The sequence below is a fragment of the Coenobita brevimanus genome, chromosome 26 (assembly GCF_032717465.1).
Source record: "Coenobita brevimanus isolate Jiangsu-jjx chromosome 26, ASM3271746v2, whole genome shotgun sequence".
Lineage (NCBI taxonomy): Eukaryota > Metazoa > Arthropoda > Malacostraca > Decapoda > Coenobitidae > Coenobita > Coenobita brevimanus.
This window is the reverse complement of record NC_136979.1, coordinates 33333142-33357336: the sequence shown is the minus strand read 5'-3', so window position 1 is coordinate 33357336 and position 24195 is coordinate 33333142. Positions and strand designations below refer to the sequence as shown.

The following is a 24195-nucleotide window of genomic DNA, read 5'->3' as shown; positions in this document are numbered from 1 at the left end:
CACACACACACACACACACACACACACACACACACACACACACACACACACACACACACACACACACACACACACACACACACACACACACTTTTCTCCTTTGACTTCCTCTAGCCTAGCCAACATTTTACCCTCTCTCTCTCTCTCTCTCTCTCTCCTCTCTAGCGCGCGCGCGCCAATAGTTCCCTCTCTTTTTCCCTGACTTTTCCTCTCTCTCTCTTTTCTTCTCCGACACTCAGACCCACACAAAACATTTTCCCCCTCTCAGTCCCTCGACCTAATATATCATTCAGGGCGGAGAGAGAGTCAACGTAGGGAATGAGTCAAATCCTGTTCAAGAGCCCATGACCGCCCGCCCGCCATATTGTCACCTCAGTGTTTACTTTCTCCCGTGGCCGGCCCTGGCTTCGTCCTCACCCTTCATCTTAATAACCAATTTTTCTTCACTTTTACTGTCTCCTTCCTGGATATCCGTGGCCTTATTTGATTAGTTGGGAATATATCAAGCCTTCTGACTCGGGATATCGCATCACAGGTTTCGAAATAAGGGAAATGTGAGACTGGCTTAGGCCGAGGCCAAGGACGAGAGAGGACGGTCGAGATGAGGTTGATCCCGATGAGGCTAATAAAGGCGGGAAAATGAGGCCTCAATAAAGACCGTGATGCCGGCCTGACAAACAAATGTGTGCTCTACGCTTTATTATCATTTCCCACCTTTCCCTTAGTGGCCTGTGATGGAACTTCATACACTTGGCTTGTAGTTTGTCTTCCTTACTGGTTGTTAAATATAGTCTGACATTGGTTGCACCTACAGTAATTTGAAAGACTTGACACGGAGTTAATAAAATCTTTTATCTTAATTTAGAAAGTGCTAACCCTTTCAATATGATGGCATTTTTCATGCTACCTACAGCCATGACATTTTTCTTGCTACCTGCAGACAGCTTTACACAATTTACGAACGACTAATACACTGGTTGGGTTAATGGAAGCTACATCTCATATCTCTTGTTCGGAAGTTCAAATCTAAGCTGAATGTAAGCGTCGAGAAGCAGCAAGAATTAGAATTAAGACCTCATCATAGAGAAGGGTGAAGCTGAGTGCATGTACCACGTCCCTGTATATAATCACATGTTCTGTTATTGAATGTTTGTGTATATACTTAGATATTAAGGAAATAAGCCAACAGGGGGGAGGCTAATCTGGGTGCAGTATTTGTTTGAGTGCACTAATTCTCTTTGTATATATTCTGTGTATGTGCCCGTTTATGCCTATTTATGAGATTACATAGGTTCTTAATTTTAGCAAATAATTTGGACCTGTTAGGAGAACTGGAAAAGTGTATTCAGAAAATTCATACGAGATAGAACGAAGCCGATTTTCCGGCCATGTATGATAGGGAAACATGTAGGTTCTAGAAAATAAAGGCGAAAGGTTGAAAATCATATGGATATTATAATGAAAGGCTCAAAATCAACAAGAAACTGTGTTTGGCCGCTTTAGGAACGAAGAGGAAATAAATATAAAAATGGAAAGATCAGGAAGAATGGAAAAGGGATGTGTTTAGATTTAATGGAAGCGAAGAGGAAATAATACTTATGAAAATGGAGATAAAAGGCTACGTATATAAACAGAGAGGAAGAGGAATGGTAGAGCTGGGGGGAACTTGAGGACGCTGTTAAAAGAATGAAGGAAATACGTATAAGCACTGAAGATGAAAAAGATAAATAGATAAAAATATGATAAAGAACTCGGAGGAACAGGAGGAATGGAAAAGATAAGAAGAGGAAGAGGGAGGGAAGTAAGAGGCTGAAGGGAACTAGAGGAGTGGAATAAAACGAATGGGAAGAGAAGGCAAATAAAAGAAGGGAGAAAGAAAACTGAAGGAAAGAATTGGAAAAACAAGACGCGGTGACCTGAGAAAGGAAAAGACGGAGATGAATTCAGAGGAAAAATGGCGGGAAATTACGGTTAAGAGGGAAAGAGAAATGAGACGAGAAGGAAGGAAGAGATAAAGGAGAGAAAGTGCAGCAAAACAAAGAGTCGGGAGAGAAAAGCAGGGAGAGATAAAAGGGTAAAGCCAGCGAGTGAGTGAGTGAGTGAGGGGAGGAAATGAAAGCGAGGATCTTAGCTGAGGAAGGAGGAAGAAGAAAGTTGAGAGAGAGAGAGAGAGAGAGAGAGAGAGCCAAGTGGGCGGAGGGAAGGAGCAAAGTTGTGAGAGACAGGCTCGCTTAATACACTGTTTCCAGGAATGGAGAGAGGGAGAGAGAGAAAGAGAGAGACTGGATGCAGAAGATATAATAGTTACGGAGAAAAGATAAAGACCGACTAAGGAGAAGTTAAGTGGAAGGCTTACAAAAATGACTTTTTTTTTTTTTTTTTTATGTACCCTAAGAAATCACTCACATAGCTGCGTAGTTCAAGTCCTTCTTCGGTAAAGAAATAAATGAATAAATAAGTAAATAAAAAAATCATCCTGATCCGGATAAAACTGTCTGACGGATGCAAGAATTAAAAACGACGTCATCGTTTTAAAAGGGATCATGGAGACTAACCCCTTCACTACGAGTATTTCCTAGACTTAAAGCGGGAAAGGGTTTATGTGATCGTCTGGTAACGAATAAATTTGAAATGGTGTTATGATAGTGAAGAGGAACATCATTCAATTAAGTAACGCCATAATAACCAATCCCATGTTGCACAGATGTTAGTAATCCTCCTCCTCCTCCTCATCATCATCATCATCATCGTCGTCGTCATCATCATCATCATCATCATCATCATTAACATATCATCATCATCTTCATGTCCTGGAATTAACCCAGTTTCAGAAATTAACGCGCCTACACAAACGCGTTCCACGAAATTATAATAGCTACAGGGGGTGAAGGCTTACATAAACAAATAAACAAACAAAACAGAACAGCTAAACGCCCAAATAAAAACTATTTACAGGTCCGGTTAATTTCATATTCCAGGAGCACGAGAATTGCAAATGAGGTTTAAAAAAAAAAAAGTGCGGGAAAAAAAAAGTAGAAAACATTAACCGTGGGGTAAGTGCTTCCCTTCCTTCTCTCTGTAAATAATTCACGCCTAAAAGCACTGAATTTAAGCACCACGATACACGATTATTATTGTTATTATTATTATTATTATTATTATTATTATTATTATTATTATTATTATTTTATTATTGCTGTTGTTATTATTTTAATGTCCATAATGGTGCTTGAAATGATAGGTATTGAGGTTTTTAAAAATTCGATGGAATTAACGTAGACATTTTGTTTATGTAGACTTTATGTAATGGGAAACAGGGTTAGGACGATGACGACGATGTTTATGCAGAATTTTTGTTCCTGTTTTGATCATCGTACGGCTGGCAAGCATGGGGGTAAAGGCGCCCCTCCCCCTCCCCCTCCATACGATTCCGTTGTGATGGCTTCGCTAATACCTGCATAATTAATTACTCGCCGATAGTAAGATGCAGAGGAAGTAAAGAGAGGAGGGAGGAAGTTGAAAGGAGAGAGGAGAGATAAAAAAGAGGGAAGGGGAACAGATGGAAGTAGGAAAGATAGAGGATGAGATGATTCAATATTGAAGAGAAGGAGAGGAGAAATGAGAGAAACTTCAAGGGGAGGGGATGGAAAAGAAGTTGAAGGCAAGAAAGGAAGGGAAGATGAGGAGAAGAAGAGAGGAAGGAGAGCAGGGAAGGGGAGATGGAAGGAAAGAAATTGGGAAAAGGAAAGAACAGGTCTGGAGACATGCACGGATTTAGTGAAGGAAGGGATGAGATGAAGGGAGAATGAATATAAAGAAGTGAGGTGAGGGAAGGAAATAGATGATGGAAGGACAAGACCGATGGAAAAAGTACGTAGAGGGAGATAAGGGAAGAGAGTAGAGAAGGCAAGAGGTAAATGGAAAGAAAGAACATATGAGACACCGAAGAAAAGAGAGGGGAAAGGTGAAAGTAGTATAAACAAATAAAAAGGGAGAGGAGGTAAGAAAATAAGAACAACAGGGATGGAGGTAGGTTCCGGTTGGTTCAAAGGTGGCCTAAACTTGTAGGAAAATGCAAGTTTAATTTACAGCCTTCGTAGGGACATTCTCAGGTGACAAAATCTCCGTTACTTTATTTTGCCTTATTAACTACAGTAAGTGCATCAGTGATAGTGTTAATGGAGATAGTTGTTAAGCCCTTTGAATGCTTGGATTTCTCTCGGCACAGCGAAATCGGCGAATTACGCCCTCATATTCACCCATCGCATCGAAGGGGTTAACCTGTGGAAAGCCGAGGCCAGGAGAGACGCATTCGGACTCGCAATTAATTTACGGCTGCAATGTTTCTCCGCCTGATATAACTGCTTGTTTTGCTTCTAAAGAATTGTTAAAAGACGCGGAAGTTGTAGGCATAAGTGGCGTAGCATGTTAACGATCCTTGTCTTACACGTATGGTAATGATACTTGTTTTACTTTTGCTGCCTCCGGATGATTTTATTCACTTTCGAACTGAAGGGCATAGGTATAACTTTGATTAACCTTTCACTAGCAGAGATCGGTGTTAATAGTTGGTTAAAATCGTCTGTTGCTAGCTTTTGAGTAACTGAAAAGACGTCATTGAAGTGAAGAGGTTAAGAGAATCGCCAGAATTTATGCCCGCAAGAAGAAGAATCCATCACTACAGCTAGGGGACGTCTTTCTCAGCTCCTTTGAATCTGGTGACTTCATTCTTGCCGTCTTCATACGAGTTTATGAGTCATGGGAGAGAATTGGTTAGAAGGCCGTAATCAGCCCGTTCATTACTGCAGAGCCTTCCTAAATAGAATAAAAATTTTATAGTGACGGCAAGAATAGAATAGAGATACGTCACGGGATCAAAGAGTCGAGTTGAATAAAGCCCAGATAAAGAAAACGTGTCCAGGTTGAAGAGGTTATTGAGGCTGAGTTTGTTTCTCCCCCGCTCAGGTGAAGTGGTCCTCCAAACTGAGGAAAATTGCCTAGTGGTAACAAGAATAAAATAGTTTTAAGGTGAAAAAATGAGAGGTGAGTTAAGAGTGCGGAATAAAAACATAATAATGATGAAAATAGCCTCAGTGGTAAATATTAATCGTAGAAAAATGAAAAAATATGACAACCTGTTCCTTAATTTAAAGGGTAAAAAGGTAATGGTGAGGTCAGAGGCCATTAAGCACTTAACCGCGCAGTTCATCTTTGTACCGGCCTTTGAGCCTGTGGAGTGTTATTCACCCAGTCCCGTGAGTTCCAAGGCATCATCAAGGTTGCCGCAGTTACCCATACTAGATGGTACTCTAGGTACTCATTTTACCTGACAACCTAGAAGGAATAAATAGGCATCAGACTCTAGTAACGCCAGCTGCCTCACCAGAATTCGAACCCTGACGCAATAGGGCCGGTAGCTTGCAATACTAACCACTCAGCATCTGCAGCATTAAAAATACAATAATCATAAACCTTATAATTATTTTAATGGTGTAATAGAGTTGAAAGTAGGAAATTGGATGCTAGTAATTGATTCTCTGCTTAAATAAAACAAGAGCAGCATTTTTGGCCTTTCTTGCCGCGCCACCAGGAGTATTTGCTTAAAATTTACCGAAAGCAAAATGTTTTACAAATGAGCCCCCGCAAGGCTTGGCGCTCTCTCTCTCTCTCTCTCTCTCTCTCTCTCTCTCTCTCTCTCTCTCCATCTATATATGTCTGTATCTGTTGTGTCTGGCTGTCCAATGCATGTTTTCCCCTCAGAATCATTCCTGCATCGTGTCCTACTCTCTCTCTCTCTCTCTCTCTCTCTCTCTCTCTCTCTCTCTCTCTCTCTCTCATTTGCATTAGAAGTATCCCCTCCGCTTATTTTTGGGCAAACTTTCATTTTTACGGAACTGTCGCGAGTTTTTGCCGGCGGTAATATGTTGTGTTTTTTTCGTTCGAGTGGAGTGGGAGGTGGAGTGGCAGGTGGTGGTGGTGGATTGGGGTGGTAGGAAGTGGAGACAGGTGCTGGAGTGAAAGTAGGAGGTGGTGAAGGAATGGGGAGGTGGTGAAGGTGAAATGGAGTGTGAGGTTTAGTGAGGAGGAGGTGGAGGTGATGGAGTGGAGTGCGAGGTTTGGTGGGGATGGAGTAGAAGGTGGTGGTGATAGAGTCGAGTGTGAGGGTTAATGGGGGTGATGTGGGAGGTGGAGGGGTATAATGAAATGGTGTGAGTGGTGTAATGAAAGGAAGACGTGGAGTTGTGGATGTGGTGGCTGAGGGAACGATGAAGTGGAAAGATGTGGAATGGGATGTGAAAGGGTGGAGTATCTGGGTTGGGTGAAGTGGAATGGAGGAGCTTAGAGATGGAAATGTGGTGTGAGAGTGAAGTCTGGTGGGGGATGGAGTGAGGAGGGGAGGGATGGAGAGGGAATTGTGTGACCGGTGGAGTGGGAGGAGCAGTTAGAGGTGGGGTCTGGTGGAGTGAGAAGTGGAAAAATTGATTGTGAAGTGGAGTTGGATGGAAAATGGAGTAAGATCTGAGCTGGGAATGGAAGAGTGGAGTCGGATGGAGAGATGGAATCGGGCGGCGTCAGTGGTGGAGTGTGAGGTGGAGAGAGAGGGAGGAACTGAGCCAAAGAGAGAGAGACATACAGCTTTGATTAGGTGGAGTGAATTAGTCGAGAGAGAGAGAGAGAGATCCCTAACCCGTCCAGAAATTCCCCACCCTCATTGAATAAGAGGAAGGGGGAATTCCTTTACTCATACTGTCCCTCCCCCTTCTGTTTCCTCTCTCTCTCTCTCTCTTTCATTGCATCTCACCTTTTCCTTTTCCCTCACGTCAGTTTTCTACCCCTGTTCCTTCTTCTTTCGTTTAATTTCTTTCAACCCCTTTTTTATTCTTTCTTTTCCCATCCTTCCCACTTTCCCTTCTTTTCCTCCTCTCTCACCTTTCTTTCCACATCTCCCTGCCCATCCTTTTTCCTCTCTCTTTTCTCATACTTTTCTCCTCTCCACCTTCCTTCCTCCTGCCTGTTCTTGTCTCGCTTCCGTCATCTTTCTCACCCTATATTTCTCTTTAAGCATACCCCTCTTGCATACCCCTCTTCCCGTCCTCTCCGTCTCTTTCTTTTCTCTTATATCCTACCATCCCATTCTCTCTCCCCTCTTCTGTCCTTCTTTTCGCCTCTTGTCCCTTTTCTTCAATCTTTTTCCCTTTTCTCTTTCTACCACTTCCCCTCTCTCTCACTGTCTCAACCTACCTTACATAACCCCCCCCCCTCTCTCTCTCTGAGTTATTTGTTTACCTCCACACACACACACACACACACACACACACACACACACACACACACACACACACACACACACACAGATGATAGAAAACCGAGAGAGAGAGAGAGAGAATATGTATAATGTTCAAGGTTGATAAACACCTTTTTCTTGCTTTTACTTTTGCTAGTCTTATTTCCCATTTAGTGTCTCTCTTTCATTTTCTTTCGTATGTTTGTTTCCAGACTTAATTTTTTCTTTACCCTTTCCTCGTTGTCTCTTTTCTTTCTGTTCCTTCTTTTCATCTTTTCCCTTTGCCGAATTACCTCTCCTCATCTTTCTCTCATCTAACTGCACTTTTTAGTCATTTTTATAATTTCATATCCATTTCCCCCATACATACTCCCTTTTTATCATCCTTCATTCCTTTCTCCTTCCCTCCTCCTCCTCTTTCCCTCCCTTCCTACCTTTCTTCCCTCCTTCCTACCCACCCCTTCCTTTCCTCCCATCTTTCTTTTTCCAATAGTTCCTTGTCTTCCTCCACATTTTTTTGCTGTCCATTTATTTTTGCTGTCTTATTGTAACCCCTTTTCCTCCTCCTATTATCTTCCATCTTCTCTTCCTGGGTCCCTCCTGTCTCTCTCCCTCCACTCTCTCAGTTCTCTTATTTTTCTCCATCCCCGATCCCGTCTTTCTCCCTCCCTGCTCCTTCCTCCTTCCCACCCCTCCTCCCACCCTCTCCTGATCCTTTTATCTCCTCTCCCCTTCTTCCTCTATTTCCCACTCATCTTGCTTTATTTTTTCTCTTCTCTTTCATCAGTTTCCCTGCCTGGCATATTCTCTCTCTCTCTCTCTCTCTCTCATTTTCCTTTTCTCATTTTCCCTCGCCACCGTCGCTTTCTCTCCCTTCCCTCCCATTCCTCTCATTATTCATCTACTTCTCCCCCTCCTATCTTTATTCTTCCATTTCTTTTTAATCTTCTTTCCCTATTGAGGAGGAGCAAGAGTAAGGATTAGGAGAGAGAGAGACCTTCCTTCCTCCCTTCCTCCCTAATTCTTCCTCTCATCCCTCTTAGCTCCCTCATACCCCTCCCTCCCTCTGTCCTCCATCTTTCCTCCTTCACTTCCCTCCCTCTCCCCCTCCCTCCCTCTCCCCCTCCCTCCTTCCTCTGTTGTTTTTCCCTCCGTTTCCTCATGTTTTGTTTCCTTTCTTTTTTCCGTTCCTTTATTCCCTTTTCCTTTATGTCCTTATTTTTCCTTTTCTGTCCTTCCATTTCATTTGTCCTTTTTTTTCTGTTCTCCCTCCCTTCTTTCTTTATTATTTCCTTCCTTTTCTTCCCATTGTTTTCCTCCATTCATTCCTTGTATATTTTTCTCTTTTCCTAACTTGTATTATCCGTTCCTTTTTTCGCGTATCTTTCATTCCCTCTGATTTTCTCTCTCTCTCTCTCTCTCTCTCTCTCTCTCTCTCTCTCTCTCTCTCTCTCTCTCTCTCTCTATATATATATATATATATATATATATATATATATATATATTCCTTACAAATGTCTTTTGTCCTTATTCCTAATCAAATCATTCCTTTCTCGCTCCCATCCTTCCTATCCTCAGCCCTTTAATTTCTTCGGCTATTTCCTGTGTTACATCACTCCTTCCCTTTCCTTCCTTCCATCCTTACGTCTTACCTGCTACTTTGCGTCCCTCCCTACCTCTGCTTCCTCCTTCTCCTCTTTATATATGACCTCATTCTTCATTTCCTTCTGTACCACCCCGTCTTCGTACTTTCTGTTTCCTTTCCACTCCCTCCTCCTCCTCCTCCTCCTCCTCCTCCATCTGCTGAACTCCATTCCTCTCCCCTACTATTTTCCTCTCTATCCCCTCCCTTCCCTCTCTCATTTCCTCTAATTCCCTCCTTCTCTTCCTCCTCCCCCCTCCATTTATTCCCCCCTCCCTCCCCCCCTCTCTCTCATGAATAAACTATGACGGAGAGGCCATATGGACGGAAGCCCATGCCCCCCCCTCAGGCCAGACTCACCCTTATGTTCGGGGGTGCGAAGGGCGAAAATGGCTTGACTTCGGATAGGGCATTTCCTTTACCAGAATTTTCCACCTCCCCCCCACCTCTCTCTCTCTCTCTCTCTCTCTCTCTCTCTCTCTCTCTCTCTCTCTCTCTCTCTCTCTCAATTTTACCATCATCTTTACTCTTTAGCTCTCCTTACCCCCCCTCCCTCCCTCCCTCCTTATCCCTTTATCCTGACTCATCCCTCCCCATCCACTTTTTCTTCCCTCTCACTCTTCTTATCTCTCTCCCTTTCTCCTTCCATTCTTCCCTCCATTAATCTTAATCTTCTCTTTCTCCTCCATTTCTCTCTCGTCTCTTCTCCTCCCTCTCTCCCCCCCCCCTCCCATTCCTCTTTTCTCTCTCCTCTCCCTCCCACTTCTCCATCTCTCCCGAGGGACTTCTCCTTTCGTCAATTTTCTCCCTATCTTTTATTTGTTTCTCCCTCCCACACTATTTTTCCTTCGCTGTAAGACTTTCTCCTTCCCTGCCCTGTTTTTCCCTCCCTTTTTCCCATTCCTCATCTGTTTAATTTTCTCTTTCCTTGTCTCTCTCCTCCGCCTTGCTTCCTTCCTTCCCCTCTTGTTTCCCGTCTTCCTCGGTTTTTCTCTTACTGCCTACTGTTTCCACTCTCTCTCTCTCTCTCTCTCTCTCTCTCTCTCTCTCTCTCTCTCTCTCTCTCTCTCTCTCTCTCTTCGTTTGCTTCTTTGAATAGATTAAGCTTGTCTAATAATGTTAAGGTCAGACCACCTCGTTGGGACCGTAAAGTCTATTTGCTGTGTATCTCTCTCTCTCTCTCTCTCTCTCTCTCTCTCTCTCTCTCTCTCTCTCTCTCTCTCTCTCTCTCTCTCTCATCATTGTTCTTGTTCTCCACCCATTTTAACTCTCACTTCCTTTCCTTCATACTTACAGTTTTCTCCACACCCCTTCACCTTCCCTCCACATCCCTCCACCTTTCCTCCACACCCCCTCCACCTTCCCTCCACACCCGAAAATGTAGCATAGTAGTTTCAGGAAAGAGCAAAGTTTGAGAACAGGTCGTGTGTGTGTGTGTGTTTTGTGTGTGTGTGTGTGTGTGTGTGTGTGTGTGTGTGTGTGTGTGTGTGTGTGTGTGTGTGTGTGTGTGTGTGTGTGTGTGTGTGTGTATTTGTGCATGTATGTATATATGTGTAGAGGTCGTGTGCGTGTGTATGAGTTCGTGTGCGTGTGTGTATGTATGTGTGTGCGGGGCCCGGAGAAGTGAGAGAGGAGAATCGATTATAGACCTTATATTCAGTGTGCGTAAGGATGAGAATAGTTAGTTCTTGGTGTGGTCTCTTACGCCCCTCTCACCACCACCCCTTCCTTCCTCTCCCCCCTCCCTCTCCTCTCTTCTTCTTCTTCTTCTTCTTCTCTCTCTCTCTCTCTCTCTCTCTCTCTCTCTCTCTCTCTCTCTCTCTCTCTCTCTCTCTCTTACTCACTTCCCTCTAACCCTAAGCCTCTCCCCTCCTCCTTCCCCCCCTACTTTTCCTTCCTTTCCTCCATTTGTATCTTCTCTCCTGCTCCTTTCCTCCACTTCCTCTTTCCCCTCCTCCCTCTCCCATTCTTCTCCTTTTTCCCCTTTCTTCTTTTCCCCTTTCATTCCTCACATGCCGTTTCCCTCTCTTCTCTTTTCCTCTCCTTTCCAATCCTTTCCTTTCCTCTCCTACCAGTTCATCCCTCCCCCTCCACCTCCCCCTTCCATCCCTCCCCCTCCACCTCCCTCTTCCATCCCTCCCCCTCCACTTCCCCCTTCCATCTCTCCCGGTCCTCATTTCCCTTCATCTTTATTCTTCATTTCCAGTTTTCCTTTTTTTATCTCTATCGTTTTTCCTTATCCATCCAGTTTTCCTCCCCTCCCTCTTTACTCTCTCTCTCTCTCTCTCTCTTCATCTTTACTACGTTCCCCCTCCCCCTTCTTTTCATTTTTCTTCCTTGGCTCCCCGTCTTCCCCCCTCCTTTACCTCTTATCTCCCTCCCTTCCCCTTCCTCTCCCCGCAGTCTTCCTACCTCCCCTTCTTTCTTCTCTCACCCCATTTTCCGTCATTTTATTTTCTCTCATTCATTTCTTTCCTCTCATCTCTCTCTACTCTTCCTCCCATCCCTTCTCCCTCCCTGTCCCCTCCTCCTCCCTTGCTCGTGCCTTTCCCTGTCTGTTCACCTCATCCCCATCCCTTCTCCCCTCACTTACCTGATTCCCTCCCCTCTCCTCTCACTTACCTGATTCCCTCCCCTTTCCCTTTCTCTCTTCTCCCTCCCCTCACCCACCCTCCTTTCTCTTCTTTTTCACTCCTTTTATCGTTTTCCTCTTCCTTTTGTTTTTTGCTTTTCCTCTCACCTCTCCCCACCCCACCTACAAAGTCAACTAACCTCTACCTTCTTCCTCACCCCCTCTCCCATCTCCCCTCACCCTCACCTCCACTACCATCTCACCTCACCCCTACCACCTGTCCCATCTTCCTCCTTCTCACATCCCACCTTTTCTCCCCAGCCTTCTCTATTCCCTCTACCCCCTCACCATTCCCCACCCGCACTCCACCTCACCATCACCACTTCACCCCCTCCCCTCCCCCCTCCATCCTCCTTCCCCTCCCCTCCCCTCCCCTCCCCCCTCCATCACTCTTCCCCTTCGCTCCCCTCCCCCTTTCCCTCCCCATTCATCCTCACTCTCACCCCTCCCCTCACCCTCCCTTCATCCCCTCTCCTCTCGCCTTATCTTTCTCACTCCACCCCTCCCCTCTCCCCCTGCTTCTCACCCCTCACCTGCTCTCCTCCCCTCTCCTCTCACTTCACCCCCTCCCATATCCCCTCACCCTCCTCTCACCCCCAACGCCTGTATGAAATAAGAGGGGTGGCTTATTGAACCAATTTCTCCCCTCGCCGGGACCCTCACTCACCCACTCCCCTCATCTGGGGGGTGGGGGGTAAGAAAGGGGGAAGAAATTAGGGAGAGGGGAGAGGTTTAAGTAAGAGGGAGAGAAAAAGGGGAAGAGACGATAAAGAGGGGAAGGATTAGTGAGGTTAGGTGTGGAGGGGAGGTAGAAGAGGGGAAAAGAAGGGAGGGGGGGGAAAATTAGACGATGAAAGGAGAAGACTATAATTGGGAGGAATAGAGGGAAGAAGAGGAAAAGGGGATTAGAGAAGAAGTGGGAGGGGAGAGACGAGGGGAAAGAAGGGAAATGTAGTAAGGGAGGGAATGGAAGGCCCGAAGAAGACAAGGAGGGGAAGGGAAGGGGAAAGAAGGAAGGTGTATTAAACGAGAATATCGAAATAAGGGGAATGGAATAGAGGGAGATTAGAAGAACAGGAAGGAGAGGGAGATTATGAGGAAATAGATAGATAAAGAGGGGGGGGGAGCAAGTCTTGGACATGGAGGAAAAGGATTGTGGGAGAGGGAGGAGTGAGAGTCGAGGGGTTTGAGAGAGAGAGAGAGAGGTGAAAATGAAAACACATGCTGTTTAAACTGTGTTTGGCACTGTTATGATTGATTTTTTATTGATATATTGCATTGTTTTAATAAAAGTGATGTCAACTTTTACGTTAGGTGAAAATACTGATAATAATGATAATAATAATGATAATCATCATCATCATCATCATCATCATCATAATAATTATTATTATTATTATTATTATTATTGTTATTATTGATATTATCATCGGCTCGATATCCGAATTTTCCTCCCCTTTCTCTCTCTCTCTCTCTCTCTCTCTCTCTCTCTCTCTCTCTCTCTCTCTCTCTCTCTCTCTCTCTCTCCGTAAAAAGAGATTGAGAGAGCGAAGAGATAGAAAGGAAGAGATAGAGGGAGAATGTGGTGAGTGGAGAAATGGAGGGAGGGAGGAAGAGAGGAAATGAAGCTGGAAAGGAGAGAGACAAAGTGAAGGAGCGAAGTAAGTCAGTGAAATGGGGGAGGGAGGGTCGAGAAAGAAAATACGGAGGGAGAGAAGAACTGGAAAGAAGGGGGGGGGGATGAGGATAAGAAATAGAGAGTGAATTAGAAAGAATTTAAAGTAGATATAAACAAAAATGAGGAAAGGAAGAAAACGCTGATAGAGAGGAGCACTGGAAGGAAGACGAAGAAGAAACATGAGAGAGAGAGGGGGGGGGAGAGTAGAGGAGGAAAGGAGGTTGATTATAGGGGGGGGAGAGAATAGAGGAGGAAAGGAGGTTGATTATAGGGGGGGGAGAGAATAGAGGAGGAAAGGAGGTTGATTATGTCTTTTTTAAATTACGGCTTTTCTTTTGTTCTTTGCTCCTTTTTTCCCTCCATTGTAATTAAGATGTTCGATTTATTTTGTTAATTAGGAAGAGGACGATATTGGGCAACTGTATTGATTGAGACGAGGAGGAGGAAGAGAGTTGGGGAAGGAGGAGGAGAGGGAAGGGGAGGGAGGGTGCAAGAAGGAAGGTGAGAGAGAGAGAGAGAGAGAGAGAGAGAGGTGGGAAGGTAAGGGAGAGAAGGAAGACGTAAGAGAAGTGAGGTAAAAGAAAGTAAGAGAGAGGGCGGAGCAAGGAGTGTGGGGTTCGTGAGAGAGAGAGAAAGTGGGTGGAAAGGTAGGGGAGGTAAAGAGGAAGTAAGAGAAGTGAGGTAATAGAAAGTAAGAGAGAGGGGGGGAAAGGAGTGTGGAGTTCGTGAGGGAGACCAAGGAGTGTAGAGGTAGTGAACTGTGGCGGGCCAGCACCGTAGAATTACTCACTCGCGCTCTTGAGCACAGCGGCGCGCGCGCACACACACACACACACACACACACACACACACACACACACACACACACACACACACACACACACACACACACACACACACACACACACACACACACACACACACACGGTTGAGCAGCCCTGGATTCAAAGTCAAAACGGCTTGCTCCCTTGGATGCACTGGTAAGTGGGAGAAGTAGGTTCTACCCTGTCTAGTGTACCTGAAGATATGTAATGTTGGCCGGCCTGCAGGAGTTCTTATTTTTTGGGTATGGTAGAGGTTAGGCATCTTGTGCCTGTGGCACTGATCAGTAGCCATCAAGGTCAATTTGTTGTCCCAACAAAGTTAGGCTGCTCATGATTAGGGCCTGCGTATTTTAAGCTATGTATAGCACTGAAAAAATTTACTTAATGTTGTTTTTGGTATAATAATAATAATAATAGTAATAATAATAATAATAGTGATAGTAATAATAATAGTAATAATATAAAAATAGTAATAATAATAATAATATTAAGAATAATAATATTAGTAATAATAATAATAATAATAATAGTAATAAGAATAATAATAGTAATAATAATGATAATAATAATAATAATAATTATTATTATTATTACACATAACCAATATACATTCATTATTATATAATTCCATTCTGTAAGAACCCTCCAGGACTCTGAATATAATCCCTTGTCTTTTGCCCTTCAGATGAACAACCTGAGTGCTGGTGGGTACTCTGGTCCTGGCCCTGGCTACCCTCCCATGCAGCGTCCTCCAACCCCCAACATGAACCCCATGAATGGGATGAGCAACATGATGAACACCATGATCAGCAACATGGGTGGTGCGGCCAGTGCGGGTGGGGCCACGGGTGCAGGGGCGGGCACAGGCACAGGCATGATGACCAACATGCCAATGAACAGCATGAGTGGTATGGGCGGCCCTGGCATGGGCAAGTGTTTGAATATGCAGGTATGTCAGTTTAGTAACCCTACTATAACAAATCATTTGCAAATCTTTAGGAGTTATTTTCATATAGTCTTAGTGTAAATGATGTCATTATAGTGTGTGAGTTAAGTGATTCTACAGTGATAAGTCATTATAAGTCTCACATATACTGTGCATTTACAGATGGTGAAGTATGAATGCTCATTATATGATGAAATATTTTAAATATGAATGCTCATATTGTTTATCAAGTTACAATTGTGGTGTGTTGTACAGCAGCAGCAGATGATGTACCAGCGTGGCATGGGTGGTGGTGGTGCTGCTGGGGCAGGGAGGGCTGGACCCTACCCAAATCCTGCTATGTTCATGGCACAGAAACGAGCAGCAGCAGCAGCAGCTGTAGCAGCACAGGGACAGTTCTCTCAGCCACCCATGGGACAGATGGCACAGATGAACCCACAGGTTAGATGACACACTGTGCCTCTGTATTGGGAGTGATAAAAATTACGGTATTAACATGCCAAGCTTAATGTCATTATAGTAATAGTATTTTCATACTGTGTCACAATTTTCTCTTCCATGAGATATAGTGTTGTATGACAGGATTCTCATCCATACATTGAATGTAACAGTAACTAGAGTTTTTCAAACACATTTACTTTTTACAGATGGGTATGGGTGGAATGCGGGGGGGTGGAGGCTACCCAGTACAACAACCACTGCCTTCACAGTTTCCTCCTGGCCAAGGAATGCGACCAAATATGCGTGGAGGCGGCGGCCCTCCATGTGGTCCACCCTTCAACCAGGCCCAGTTTTACACCCAGCAGTATGGTGGCATGCAGTATACAGACATGACCATGGGTGGGATGGCTGGTATGAACATGGGTGGAATGGGTGGCCCTGGGGGAATGGGTGGACCAGGGAGCATGGGTGGACCTGGAGGAATGGGTGGGCCAGGTATGGGTGGGCCAGGTGGGATGGGTGGACCAGGTGGGATGGGTGGCCCTGGAGGAATGGGTGGGCCAGGTGGCATGGGTGGACCAGGAGGAATGGGAGGACCTCAGATGTCCATGAACATGAACCCAGCAGGCCTTCCACCCTCTGCAAGTATGAACAGCGGAATGACGATGAACAGTGGAATGGGCAACATGAATAGTGGGATGACTGGAATGGGCACCATGAACAGTGGCATGGGCAACATGAACACAGGAATGAGCAGTATGAACGCAGGAATGGGCAATATGAACACAGGAATGAGCAGCATGACCAGTGCAATGAACAGTATGGGCGCTGGACTGGGCAACATGAGCACAGGGATGAACAATATGAGCAGTGGAATGGCAATGAGTGGCACTGGCAATAGCAACATGACCACAGGAATGAGCAGCATGGCCAGGTAAAGCCAAAGTTTATTTCTTGCAGTTTTATTTACCTGATCTGATGAATGTGATAAATAAAAGTTGGATGCTAATGATGTCTAATACTTTTAAATGTGTAACTGCCACATATATTACATAAAATACAAATGTGTCTTACTCCACCAACTAAAATAAAGTTTTAATTTAAACTCATTCTATTTACTCTTTCATTATTTCCACCTCAGGGGCATGGGAGGAGCTGGAGGCGGTGCTGGTGGTGGAGGTGGTGGTGGTGGAGGTGGAGGAGGTGGAGCACCAGGGTCAGGGGGAGGTAGTTACCAACATTCCCCTATCCCTGGCAACCCCACACCTCCTCTCACCCCCTATATGAGTCCTCCTTATGCCAACCAGCCTGATGTAAAGCCTGACCTCTCTGAAATGAAGCCACTCATGATGCAAAGTAAGTCAGCAGTTTGGTCTTAGTGTTATGGTAGGAATTTTGTAATGAATGCAGTGTACATGACTTAACATGGATAATAAAAACTGCCCACCCATGGCAGGTATATACAAAACTATCCATACAGTTTGTGTGTTCACTATGCTCAATGCTTTTCAGTAATGAGTGTTATACAATAATCCCTCCACTATCCGATGTAATAGAGCCTAAGGCATGTCTGGAAAGTGGTCCCATCTGGAAAGTGGGCCCCAGCCTCCTGGACTTGTACTTATGGACCCAAACCTAGCCTGACTCGGAAAAACACCTATACAACTCCCTACTGGACATGCATAGCACCTATTTAAACTTATTTAAGACCCTTTTCACACCAATAATGGACATAAAGCATGAAATAAATGAAAAGGAACCAAAGAATGAGGAATTAGAAGTGACTGTACTTCAGCCAGGGTACTTACAGCACGTCCGTGGCCACCTTCTCTAAGGCTTTGGCAGTGGTGAAAATGCTCTTGAAGCACGTACAGTAATCCAGTGTTGTGCTGCACTTAATTATTTGCACTGTGAGTTGTAATTGTTTAACATTGCACATTGTTCTTAACTGCACCATGGCAGTTTCAACCGCCAATTTGCACTCCACAGTTAATTTTTGCACTCTAAATTCTAATTTCTTAATGCTGCACAACACCGTAAATTCCCATGTGGTCTAGTGGCGAGGTATTGCAATTTATTCACTATTTATTCACAAAAAAACAATCGTGGTGCATCCACTACGATAAGCATCTGCTAACAATCGAAGTTAGGCAGTAACTGTTGGGTGTGTTGGTGACGGGGAAACAGAGTTTCCAGATTGCAACAGCTGCATTACCAAACTCCTCAATTTTCATCACCAAATTTAACTCTTCATTACCAGATTCATAAAGCTAGCATTTATTCTTCGCTAATTATGTATCTATCTATTTATCTATCTCTCTATCTATTGCCAGATGCCTCAGTCCCTTTTGGGGTGGCCACAAACAAATCGTCTCCACATCGCCCTGTCCCCTGCCATTTCACTGCCCTGCTCCCAACTCACACATGTAATCACTCTCCTTATAATTAACAGCTTGTTTATTATTTTCATGCTATGTAGGCTAGCAGATTAATCAGAGAGAGCAAACAATCCACCATCTCCATCCTGTGTATCCTCATACACTTGAAAAATCCATTTGGTAATGCATTATTCTGATTCATTACCAAATGAATTTTTCATTACCAAATTGGCCCACATTTGGTAATGAAAAATACCAAATGGCAACCCTGACGGGGGAGGAGGTAGGAAGGAAAGGGTGAAGGGGCCGTGATGTAAGCAGCTCCTCGGTGCCGTGCAGCAATTTCAAATTACAAGTGGGAAAAAATTAGGATTTTGGAGGGATTTTTGTTCTTTTTTTGGCCATATTTGGGTTCCGAAGGTCCAGGCCCACAATGTTCGGTAAGTGGGGTGTCCAGAAAGTGGGCGTCCGGATAGTATGGGGATTACTGTATTAAGGATTCATTAACTAATAATGACTGTTCACAGTCCTCACATCTACAGTAATATAGTGGAATTGTGTGTCATTTTTGAATGATTTTGAGGATTTATTCTTTATTTTCTGTGAGATCATCGCTGATGGTTTAATTCATACTTGATGAGAGTTCATGTCCGTTTTTTCCAGCTACTACTGTATTGCATTTTGTTATTACTCATCCTTATATCGATACTTTATGGCATTTCATGTCTCTTTTCAACACTGCATTCCATAGTCAACTGTCTTAATAGAGTTGGTCATTACCATTACCACACATTTGCCATTGTCTTCACCTACAAAAAAGTCTGATGAACTAGTGGTCTAAAGTGCCAGCTGGAGTGAAGATTATGTGCGGTGGGTGCATCAGTTTAAATTTAATCCCCATGAGGTGACTGGTGGTTTTTGATAACGAAATTCCACCAGGCATTTAGGCTCATTATCTATCCTTAAATTTTTCAAGTGTAGCCAAGCCTCACAGAGAGCAATATCAGACTAGATATTCGTCATCATCGTCATCATTATTATCATCATCAACATCATCATCATCATTGTCATCATTACCTTTTCTCCAGCTTGAGAATGGGGCAAGGTAGGACAGAATATTGCATTTTTAATCCTTCTCCGTGTGTACCCACAGAGGAAGACGAACTACGACTGACATTCCCAGTGCGTGATGGCATTGTACTCCAGCCCTTCAGATTGGAGCACAACCTAGCTGTCTCAAACCACGTCTTCCATCTGAAGCCCACAGTATACCAGACCCTCATGTTCAGGTGGGCATTGGCAGAAAGTAGAATGGGTTAAGATTTAGGAGAAATGGATGCCTGAAAGTGTTGTGTGTAAGGCTTAGGCAGATTTGAGCAGGATTTAATATGTAGACATTAAAAAGTAAAGAGTATCAGCTGTAGAGCAGCATTTTAGTATATAATGGAAAGAGTAGAGGAAACACCTTTAATTCCCCACAAGCTAGACCTTAATAGATCAAATAGCACTGCTAGGTGATGGGAGTGCATTACCTCCCAGCAGGGAAGCTACCTGGGTGGGCACGAACTCTTGCCCCTTTAGTCTCATGTCAGGTGTTCAACAACTGAGCCACCCTGACCCCCAGTAGTAATAGAGAGAGAGTGATATAACATTTTAGTGTAGAAAGAGAGACTGAAGGGGGTCTGTGACAGGAGGGGAACTGTTGAATATCAGAGCTTTTGAATTCGCTTTATTTAATACCTTATCTTATCAGGCTTGGTGGATGAGTTTGGGAGAGTGTGTAAGAAACGGAATCTAAAGGTGAATGTAGGGAAGAGTAAAGTGATGGTCTTTGAGAGAGGTGAAGTCAGTGAATGTACAGCAAGGTTGGATGGTGAGGAATTGGAAAATGTGAATACGTTTAAGTACTTGGTTAGTGTGATGAGTAAGGATGGAGGTTTGGAGGGTGAAGTGCTTGAAAGGGTACAGCAGGAGAGAAAGGTTGCTGGTTCTTTGAAAGCAGTGATAAGAAACAGGGAAGTGAGCATGGAAGTGAAAAAGTTACTACATGACAGTATTGTGATACCAACTCTAACGTTCGGAAGTGAAGCTTGGACGTTGTTGGAAGGACACAAGTCAAGAGTGAGAGCAGTGGAAATGAGTTATTTAAGAGGAGCCTGTGGAGTCACATGGAGAGACGGGCTGACGAATGAGGATATAAAGGAGCGTTGTGGTGTGGATGTGGATATGATAGGAAGCGTTATGAGGAACACACTGAGGTGGTTTGGCCATGTGGGGAGGATGGAGGGTGAAAGACTGAAGAAGAGAGTGTATGTGAGTGAGGTGGAGGGGGGAAGAGGGAGGGGGAGGCTGAGGATGAGATGGAGGGATGGGGTGGAGAGGTATATGAGAGAGGGGGGTGTGAGTTGGGAGCAGGGGAGTGAAATGGCGGGGGACAGGGCGACTTGGAGGCGATATGTTTGTGGCCACCCCAAACGGGATTGAGGCATCTGGCAATAGATAGATAGATAGATAGATCTATCAGAGGTTTTCCTCTGGTGAATTCAAAGTGTGTTCATTGATTGGGAAACTATTAGAACCATGTAGAACATCCCCCACAAGGTAAGTATACTGTACTCCTCATAGGGCAAATTAGGTCTGTTACAGAGCCAGCTGCGTCTAGCAAAGATTAAGTATTTTAGTGATATGTACAGTGCTTCTTTTAAGAAGCAGTAATGTTCTTGAATATTCAGTAAATATTAATACCATTGTTTATCTGTTATCTAACCAGATCTGACTTAGAGCTGCAGCTGAAGTGTTTCCACCATGAGGACCGTCAGATGAACACCAATTGGCCAGCAAGTGTGCAGGTATCGGTCAATGCCACACCACTCAGCATTGACCGTGGTGAACAGAAAACCTCACACAAGCCACTCTACATCAAGGCTGTGTGTCAGCCCGGTCGCAACACAATACAGATCACTGTCACCGCCTGTTGTTGTGTGAGTAGAGACTGGGTTCATTAGCTTGTATCTTCATGTACTCTACTGCAGTTTTTACTCTGTTTTTGGAGTAGTGTGCCATCATCTTTGATTTTTCACTTTGCTGGTTTTCATTATATGTGGATGAATTAACAATCACAAAATAACTGGTACTTTATAAGGTGTATTTGGGATGTTTTAAGAAAATCTAGTATTAAATAATCTGAAATTCACTTTAAATAAGTAGAATGTAATGGCTAGTGGTGATTGAGGGCACTACAAAAGGTATTTAAAATGATCACATAGTGAAATTATGATTATGAGAGTCCTTTTAGATGGTGTTTCATCATTTGTGTATTTAAGTACTGTATTTGCCGGTATATCCATATCCAGCTGTCATGAAAAATGAGAGATGATGTATAACACTTTATTAAGAGAAGTACCTGTAAGAGTTTCCTTAGTTATATGAAGTAGACCCTCACTACAACAGGCTAATTGGGGGGAAGCCAGGTCTGGTAAAACCAAAAGTTTGTTAAATCGAAAGCTCCCCCCCTTCTGGTCAGGTTAGAATTGAAATTCATGTTTGATGATAAATGAGTACATTATCATATTCTAATGTTGTACTAAATATGAAAACTATACCATTTTACACTAACTTGACCAATAATTTTGCTTTTTTGCAGCTTATTTTACCTCCTTGTCATAGTCTTTATCTTCGTGACTAGTACAGTATTACTAAAATCTCTTATTACAACTCACAAATCACAATGGGGAGAAGGCAATTTCAGGTCCAAAGGACTTTGTAATGCACCCCATTTAATGATCATTGTTTGGAGTACAGGTACAGTAAGCCCTCGATATAACGAACTAATTGGGGGGAGAGGTGGGTCGCTATATCCAATGGTCGTTATTAACTGAGGGGTTACTGGCCCAAGGTCGCTATATCCATGGAGTCGTTTGGTCCTATGTGCACAGCCACAACTTTATGAAGTTTTACATGGAGAATTCAGTGGTTTATTTAGTTATACAGTACATATACAGTAAATACCATCTTTTATGAAGTTGTACATACAAATACAATGCCTGTATTGTAATGTAGGACTGTTAGAGTACACTTACCATGCCAGGGAGCCAACTTTCACCAGATATAGCGAAGGGTTGCCATATCCGGCGGAAGTTCGCTCTGGAAATGGTGAGTCATTATATCCGAAGTTCACTATTAAAGGGTTCATTATATCGAGAGTTTGCTGTAGTTGAAAAACAATTCAGTGGGCTCAGGCATTTGAAAATGCTGTGTGGTGCACCTCATTTAACGTTCTTTGTTTGGTGTACCTGACTAAAACTCGGAGGGCTCTGAGGCATTTGTTAAATCCAAAATTTGTTATATCAAAGTTTGTTATAGCAAGGGTCTGCTAGTTGCTAACACTGTATGTATGTTATGCTCTAGTTTTTCGTAATTTATACCATAATAATATTAACGTGAAGCATTACTCTGATTGTATTGGTAACTGCAGTTGGAGGCTAAGGTCTCTATTCCAGTGTTAGCTGCAGTCAAAACTACTTTTACACCATATTTTTGCAAATGTACATTACATATATATGCAAACCATACTATGCTGTAAGTGTGATATGTTCATCTTTTTTTTCTCTCCATGGTTGCAGTCACATTTATTTGTGCTGCAACTGGTCCACCGGCCCAGTGTGCGGTCAGTGCTGCAGGGGCTATTGCGCAAAAGAATGTTGCCTGCTGAACACTGTGTCACCAAAATTAAGCGCAACTTCAACTCAGTGGCAGCATCATCAACTGGAGCATTGGGTGGAGCAGAGGGTGATGGAGTGGAACAGACTGCCATCAAGATCTCCCTCAAATGCCCAATTACCTTTAAGCGCATCACCCTGCCTGCTCGAGGACATGACTGCAAGCACATTCAGTGTTTTGACCTTGAATCTTACCTGCAAATGAACTGTGAACGAGGTGCCTGGCGCTGCCCTGTCTGCAAGTAAGTCCTGGTGTTGGGATCAAGATAATAAAAGAGAGTAGAGATAAGGTACAGCAAATGATGGGGTTAGGGATCAGCAGACTGAGGATCCAATATGCTATACAATGTAGGGCTGGATCAAGACATGATGAAGATAAAACTAATGTGCTGTATAGTGAAGACTTAGGTTAGGGTAAAGTAATTGAGGCAGGAAGCAAGCACAGGAAGTGAGGACTAGGATATGAGATTCCAAGCATGTTCTTCTTACTTTTTGAAAATCCTTTTATCTTCATGAAATTCCTCTTAGAATTATGGTAAGATCAACTCTGGCATTTATTTACTGTATATTTTACAGTAACCTCTCCTATAACTGTAATAATTCAAACCAGACCCTGTCAGGTAATGCTTATATATATATATATATATATATATATATATATATATATATCATCATCTGGACCTCCTTTCCCACCCTAGGGCAGGGTGAGGAGTAGCAGTGTCCAGATAGCCCATATTTGCCCAGTCCAATGGGCCACGCTTCCATTCACTCATCATTCAAGCCCTCGGAATCCTGGCTTTATCAGATATGCCAAAAACGTTCACCACATTCTGTAGCATCACATAAACTTATCTGATAGGGTCAATCCAGATGCTGCCATGTTAAAAAGTGGTGCCAGATCCCTGATCATTCACTTCTTACAACATTCATCCAGCCAGCTCGATCTCTTGTCAGTTCCCTAGCCTCACCGACTTCCAAACTTCGCTTCCTCACACACTCATCCCCCATATCTCTTCACCTTCTCCTTGGCCTACCTTGCCTCCACCCTCCTTCAAATTCGCTCAGATGTACCTTTTTCACCACTCTATTGTTATCCATTCTCTCCACATAACCATACCACCTCAGTACGCTGTCTTCGATTCTGGTGTCCACAGGCTTCCTCATTCCACATCTTTCACAAATCACATTATTTTGTATCCCGTACTCCACATACATTCCTCAGCACTTCCATTTTCATTGCTTTTACTCTTGACATTTCATTTTCATGCCACACCATTATCACATCCATATGTTAGAGTTGGCACTAACATCCTTCATGTAAACCTCGTGCAGCTGCAACACTCATGCCTCTGTTTCATGTCAAGGCCTTCATTGCACCAGTTACTTTTCTTCCTTGTGTCTCTACTTTCCACTTCTGTTGCACATTTTCCTGTCTTTTCTATCACTGCACCCAGGTATTTGAACTCTCTCGCCAGTTCCAGTCTCTCTCCATTCACAGTAACATCGCACTGGGTGTCACCTTCTCTCTCAGTAAACATCGCTTTACTCATTTCCGCATTTACTGTCAAGGCATGATGCTCACAGACATCAGCAAAACTCTGCACTATCCTACCAAATTCTTGTTCACTATTTGCAAGCAGTACTGCATCAT

General features: G+C 43.7%; 1 protein-coding gene across 1 annotated transcript in view; it reads left to right on the top strand.

Annotated features, from left to right (window-relative positions):
- tna (Zinc finger MIZ domain-containing protein tonalli) overlaps window positions 1-24195 on the top strand; it is a 132440-nt gene that overhangs the window by 98077 nt on the left and 10168 nt on the right. Inside the window, 8 exon segments of the mRNA XM_080268176.1 lie at window positions 14747-15010; window positions 15263-15448; window positions 15655-15934; window positions 16031-16393; window positions 16652-16804; window positions 18980-19115; window positions 20597-20807; window positions 22449-22786. Coding sequence (XP_080124302.1) covers window positions 14747-15010; window positions 15263-15448; window positions 15655-15934; window positions 16031-16393; window positions 16652-16804; window positions 18980-19115; window positions 20597-20807; window positions 22449-22786 — 1931 coding nt within the window.